This window comes from Austrofundulus limnaeus, unplaced genomic scaffold, assembly GCF_001266775.1.
Source record: "Austrofundulus limnaeus strain Quisiro unplaced genomic scaffold, Austrofundulus_limnaeus-1.0 Scaffold380, whole genome shotgun sequence".
Taxonomy (NCBI): domain Eukaryota; kingdom Metazoa; phylum Chordata; class Actinopteri; order Cyprinodontiformes; family Rivulidae; genus Austrofundulus; species Austrofundulus limnaeus.
In genome coordinates this window covers 1,363-8,183 of record NW_013952782.1, presented here as the reverse complement: position 1 = coordinate 8,183, position 6,821 = coordinate 1,363, and the positions used below count along the sequence as shown (strand labels likewise).

General features: G+C 37.7%; 1 protein-coding gene across 4 annotated transcripts in view; it reads left to right on the top strand.

The window, feature by feature from the left end:
* Positions 1 to 6,540, top strand: part of LOC106528447 (FUN14 domain-containing protein 1) — a 14,321-nt gene extending 7,781 nt beyond the window's left edge. For 2 of the 4 annotated variants that reach the window (XM_014023613.1, XM_014023612.1), the window contains exons 3-6: positions 4,074 to 4,242; positions 4,736 to 4,811; positions 5,571 to 5,705; positions 6,002 to 6,540. In XM_014023613.1, coding sequence (XP_013879067.1) covers positions 4,074 to 4,242; positions 4,736 to 4,811; positions 5,571 to 5,705; positions 6,002 to 6,079 — 458 coding nt within the window. In that variant the 3' untranslated portion in view covers positions 6,080 to 6,540. The remainder of the gene's footprint in view (positions 1 to 4,073; positions 4,243 to 4,735; positions 4,812 to 5,570; positions 5,706 to 6,001) is intronic. The other 2 variants (XM_014023614.1, XM_014023615.1) reach the window with 2 other exon arrangements.
* Positions 6,541 to 6,821: the final 281 nt, after the last annotated feature.

Genomic DNA, 6,821 nt, shown 5'->3' with positions numbered 1-6,821 from the left:
CCCCGGATAGGCGGAAGAAAATGGATGGATGGATGGATGGATGGATGGATGGATGGATATGTTGACGTGTTCAATACTTATTTTACCTGCTGTATGTAGGGATTTCCCGGCAGAATAAAATGGTCAATTCCAAAGCAAATTATAACCATTTATAAGACAAAAGGGTCTCTGCCAATTTTCTTTTTGGACTGACTTAAGGCTGCTTGTACAGTGGCTATAATGTGTTGATTGTATCTTTGCTTCTACCAAAGAGAAAAATAATTAAAATAAAGTAAAATAAATAAATAAATACAAAATAAGACAAAAAATATATTTCTGAAGACATTCAATATTTCAGCTCCAGGGATCATGAGACAAGTGGTTCCCAAATATCGAAGTGGGGTCTTGCCTTAGTTGTTCCAAAAGAGCGAGGTTAGTGAAAAAAAAATGGATCAAATTCGTTGAATGATTATTGGTATTATGTTGTTTTTTACTTGACCTGATACTAATGTTTATCACCCAAAAATAGTAGGGGCACAGGTCTCTGCTACTGATATTCTGTGGGTCAGAAACTGAAAAGTTTTAGAACCATTGTGAAAGAAAATATTGTTATGCATGTTCTTTTACCAGTTTGTGTGCTTGAACCATATGGAGAATGTACCGTACCACTGCAAGGAAAAGAATAATAAAGATCATATGGAGCTCTATCTGAAGACCTGTTTATTGTGTGGCTTCAGAGACGAGTCGACAAACCGTTAGACAACTTTCTTATAACRGCGCTTTCGAGGCACAACCCCGCCTATTTCATTACGTCATCAGGAAGGGGGCCTCTGCTCTCAAAAGAGTCACACCTCCAGACAAAAATAGTACTCTACTCTTATGACGATCAACAGTTACGTGTTGAATTTGTGTTCAGGCATGTATCTACCTACATAAAATCATCAATTCAATCAGACATAACCACATTATAAAATTATATTACTGTTCACCTAATAAAAGGCTATACAATGTGTAGTGTCTTTAAAAGTCAGTAGTAAACAACCCCAATAAATTTCTTCACTTGCACCAGATGGTATCTTTATGGACTAATCTACACGCAAGAGTCRTTTACAGTGGTGTGAAAAAGTGTTTGATTTCTTATTCTTTTACATAAATAAGATTCACATTGTAATTGTGATTCTCATTTACAACGACTCAGAATCTATCTAGGGTGTCCCAAAATCTATTTAAAAAAAAAGAAAAAGATAAAAAAATTCAATGGCTGTCAGCTTCCATTTTGTAACATTGTGGGACGTCCTGACGTCACCACGAAGCTGGTTCTGGAATGTATCATACATGCGCAGAAAGCACCAAAACCAATTGGAAACTATGAAAATGGAGGAAAGGGAGATTCAACTGGTCCCATCTTCATTGAAGGCACAGATTTGGGCTCATTTTGTTTTTTATCGAATGAGTCTGAGTTTCACACGAACTTCACTGTGTGCAAGGTTTGCAAAGTGAAAGTAAACCACTTTGGGAATACGACGAATGGGCTTACTTTATCAGTTTTGAATGAAAAATCGGTTTTGAATCGAATTGTGGCCCCGAAAATCAGACTTCAATCAAAAGATCCCCATCCCCAATATTTGTCAACTTAAATATTTCAGATCATCAAACATATTTAAATATATGAAACAAAGATAACACAAGTAAACACAAAATGCATTTCATAAACGAAGGTCTTTATTATTAAGAGGAGACAAAATCTAAATATACCGGGCCCTGTATGAAATAGTAAATGCCCCCTAAACCTAATAACTGGTTGGACCACCCTTAGCAGCAACAAATGTTTATGATAACTGGCAATGAGTCTTTTACAGCGCTGCAGAGGAATCGGGGCCCACTCATTTTTGCAGAATTTTGATTCAGTCACATTCAAGAGTTTCTGAGCATGAACTGCCTTTTTAAGGTCATGCCACAGCATTTCAATTGGATTTATTTATTTTTTTTCTTTTTCTTAAAGCCATTCAGAAGTGGACTTCTGTCTCATCAGTCCACAGAGTATTCTCTCAAAGGTTTTGGGGATCATCAAGAGGTTTTCTGGTAAAACTGAGTCGAGCCTTTGTGTTCTTTTTGTTCAGTAGTGGTTTTCACCTTTGGAACTCAAAATTATTTTTGCCCAATATCTTTCTGATGGTGGAGGCATGAACAATGAGCTTAACTGAGGCAAGTGAGGCCTGCAGCTCTTTAGATGTTGTGGGGTCTTTGTGAACTTTTGGATGAGTCGTCGCTACACTCTTGGGGTAATTTTGGTCGGTCGGCGACATCTGAGTTCACTACTGTTCCATGTTTTCACCATGTGTGGACAGTGGCTCTCACTGCGGTTTACTGGAGCCCCAAAGCTTTAGAAATGGATTTATAACATTTTACAGACTCATAGATTCAATTTCTGTATTTCTTTATATTTCAGCATGATGTCTAGTTTGTTAAGGTATTTTGGTCTTTACTTTGTCAGGCAGGTTCTATTTAAGGGGTTTCTTGATTGAGAACAGGTATGGCAGTAATCAGGCTAGGAAAATAAAACTCTGCTGTCCAACAGAGATTCTTAACCYRTGGGCCGCGACCCAATTGTGGGCCATGAGCGCAACCTTTAGGGCCTCAAAAGAACAACAGTTTTTAACTTWGGGCCGCAGAGGGCYGTGGGACTGCATTGTTTGAAWAAGGTGCAATACACTTTCTCACCACTAGTAGCAGTAGTGCRCCACTCACCTTAGAAACCYGAATGGAAACTTATTTTAAATGAAGAGTAGAAGCAAAAATGAAGGTAACCCATCAAAAAACGCCAAAGTTTGTCACTAATATGAAATACAGCTTCTGCTTTTACCATGCAATATTTAAAAAAAAATTCAAAACATTATCAAATACAGTTGCTGAACTATATTTTCATTTGGACCTTAAATTAATTTTTGTAGTTTATATTTTAAAACATTTTGAATGTATTTTAAAGAAAATTTAAACTGGTCAAAAAGCTGTTGTTACTGTTATTGTTTGTCACTAATATGAAGAACAGCTGGTTGCAAAAGTTTAAGAAGGCTACATTTTCATTTGTACTTTATCAAATTAATTTTTACATATTTTTTTATTTTAAATATTTACAATAAACATTTTTAATGTATTTATTTTATGCACACAATTTTTTTAATTGTCTATTTTTGTTGTTTATATATATATATATATTTGTGCTGATAAGCCTGAGTGGTCTGTTGACTGTATTTGTTCAACTAATTGTTATGGGCAGGTTACAATATAAAAATGTTTGTCATAATCATGTCTTGTGATTATTTGACAGGAAATTTATTTTTAAACTGTAAGTGTATTTAATTTAGTTATGTTAGTTATGATAGTTTAGTTATGATGTAAATACAATAAAAATTAAACCAAGATTTAGAATAATTATCATTTTGATCTGTACATTGTTAATGTTTGAGTGGGCCTTTATGTTCAACAAATTGGGCCCCGAGGTCAAAAAGGTTAAGAACCCCTGTGATAAACCACAGGGGCTTCAGTTTTTCACACACATCCCCTCAGCTTTAGATTTCTTTTCCCCTTAAAAACTATTCCCTTCATTTATAATTTTTTTTGTAAAATTGTGTGTTTACTTGTGTTACCTTTGTCTCATATTTTAATTTATTTGGCTATCTGAAACATTTAAGTGTGAMAAACATGCAAAAGAATAAGAAATCAGGAAGGGGGACCAACACTTTTCCACACCACTATATTTCGCACATCAGCTTGTGCTTCTTCTGACTTTTTTTGCCAGCACGAATCACAAATATAAATTAAAAAAAATAACATTCTCTTGAGGATTGCATATTTTGTTGAGTCGTAGCAGTTTTAGTCAGAGTTTAAAAATAACRTTATACACAATCCAGCTCAGTGTCTTTAAATCTGACTGAGTTATAGAGATGTATGTGTTGGCTGAGGTTAATATTCTAACATATATACTCACTCACCTCTTACTTTTAGTAAAACAACAGAACAACAAAGGAGGTAAAGCCTCTGCTTTTACATGAGCCACTAGTTTGGTATTTTATGCCATGCTCCTGTTCACACMGCAGGTCAGGACGACCCGGAGAGCGACGACGAGGTCTACGAGGTTGTGGACCTCACAGARTACGCACGGGGCCACCAGTGGTGGAGCCGGGTGTTTGGCAACAACTCCGGCCCGATCGCTGAGAAGTATTCGGTGGCGACTCAGCTCATGATGGGAGGGGTGACCGGATGGTAAGGACATCAACTAACGGTTGCTCTGTTTGTACGATACAGGTATTTTCTTTGTGGGAATCTTGACCCCACAATCTTGGACTAAGATCATTGTAGGACGAGACGGTTTTGGTTGAAGTCTTAATCAAAGATGTCACCCAACATGGAGCAGTTGGTGTATGTGTTGTAAGTTAGTTTTAGTATGTGTTGTAAGTTAGTCTTAGTTTCTACCTCACTAAATTTTAGCTGGGTAAAAGTACTGGCGTTGAAGCCATTTTTGTGCGTTTTAGGATCACTTGGCTGCGGCAGCCATCTYGAACCAGCTTGACTTCAAAAGTGAACTGTAGATGTGCGTCCAAGAAATAATTACTGAGAGTTTGATTAAAACTCATCCAGTGATTCCACCTCTAAATTGTGGAAGATAACAAAAAAAAGTAAAATAACTCAATTCAGTTCAAACAATCTGAGCAACAGTCCTCTATTTATTATTTATATTTATTTWTATTTTTTCCAGGTGCGCCGGCTACGTTTTCCAAAGAGTTGGGAAGATAGCAGCGACTGCTATTGGAGGCGGGTTCCTTCTTCTACAGGTAACGGCATTCAAACTCTTGTTWAGAAGCGCCTCAGTGAAACCATGCTTGTAAGATTAGGATTTGGCCGGCGTGGTCGACGAGCGGCGCTGCCAGTTGCACAGCACGTCGCTCAGCTGGTCCTCGCTCCACGGCAGAAAGACCAGCATTGTGCGTGAGCTGGCGCCGAGAGCACGCGGGCCATCTGGGTTCTCTAACGGAGCTGTAGTCGTAGCAGCGCGTGGCGTTGTCTTCTACAAGCATTCTTAATTACAGTATATCACAACTAGATTAAAACAACGACTAATTAAACTGAGGAATAATAAATTCGGAGGTGTTCTGGTCAAACCTTGATGGTAACATCAGACCTGATCCGACACTCTGAGGAAGTCACGCTCAGACTATGTGTTGTGAATGATGCCAGCTACCACCACGTTCAATTTTTGGATGATACTTGTAAATTTAACTGGATWATGACCATTTTCATATGACTGAATAGCCGGAGCAACCAGCTTAAATCAGGTTGATCTAAAGGTTAATAAGTTGCAGATCTACTATCTAARTTTCATTAAARTCTATTCAGGGGTTCATGAGATATTTTGCTAACAGGCRCAGMTGTTTTGCTACAGACCTTGATAAAAATGCTGTTATYCGCCTATTGCTTACAGCGGATGGTAGTCTGTGACAGCAGGAAACAGTGACACATTAATGTTTGAAYAAAGGTTATTTGAGTAAAAACATCAGCCAAAAACTAAAGCAGAGCATGAATTGTTCTTACAGATTGCCAACCACAGCGGTTACGTTCAGGTGGACTGGAAGAAGGTGGAGAAGGACGTGAACAAAGCAAAGAAGCGCCTGAAGAAGAAAGCGAACAAAGCGGCTCCTGAAATAAACACATTCATTGAGGAGGTAAAGGTACCTGAAACAGAGCCTGTTTTTTTCTTTCACACTTTTACTCATTAATACGTAAATGTTAACATTTAGTTACATCTGTTTAAACAGACTGCTTCACTCCCAACTCTGTAAATATGAACGTAAATACAGTATATGTATGCTTATTTCATCTTGGAAAAACAGTGCCCTCCAGTGTAAGTGTAGTGATATTACATGCAGTTGAATAGGCTCAGAAAAAACCAAACTGGGTTTCGCTTTAGAAAATATTTGTAATCTTTCTAATTTTTGTTAGCAAATGAATTTTTTTTGTTTTGCAGGCCACAGACTTTATAAAGAGAAACATTGTCCTGTCCAGCGGGTTCGTCGGGGGCTTTTTTCTTGGATTGGCCTCCTGAAGACACTGTGGCCATCCTCCTCTTTCTGTGAATCTTCTGAGTTGCTCGCCGTTGTTTACCTCTCAGCCTCGCTGATTTATTACTCAGTGAAGAGGCAGTTCAGTTAAATGTGTAAACTTGATCTGTTGTGACTTCGATGTGACCCCTCAGTTTCAGATCATTTGAGAGGAATCGCGAGCACATCATGAAGTGTGTTTTGTTGATTCTGTTGCGGTTCCTAACATGTACTGTAAAKAAGATTGTTGTATTTTATTTTATTTGCAGGACCATTTGTGAATGTCAGGTTGCCACAAAAACACGAGTTTMTTTTATCCAGAGTTTATTTAGGTTTGTTGGATTGATTTAATGTTAGCAGTACATATTATAGCCCAGTATGTATCCTGTAAGTACCAGATACTTACAGGGTAACAAGTTACTTCAGAATATAACATAGTCCCTATGGGTACCTAGTACCAAATAACATAAACATCCAATTGAAGTACCAGAGATGGTCCAAGATAGTACCTGGTATGTCCCATGTAAGTACTWGGTATGTACCAAGTGCTTACCAGTTTAGTTCTAGGTACATATTAAGTTAGTACCTGCTGCGTCCCATGTAGGCACCAGGTATATACACTAAGTAAGTGCCAGGTACATAAGTWTCATATAAGTACTCACTACTTACAGTGTATGTACCTACCAGGAACTTATATAGCACACATTCTTTAAAAGTACTGGTACTTCCATGTTCATACCCAAGTAC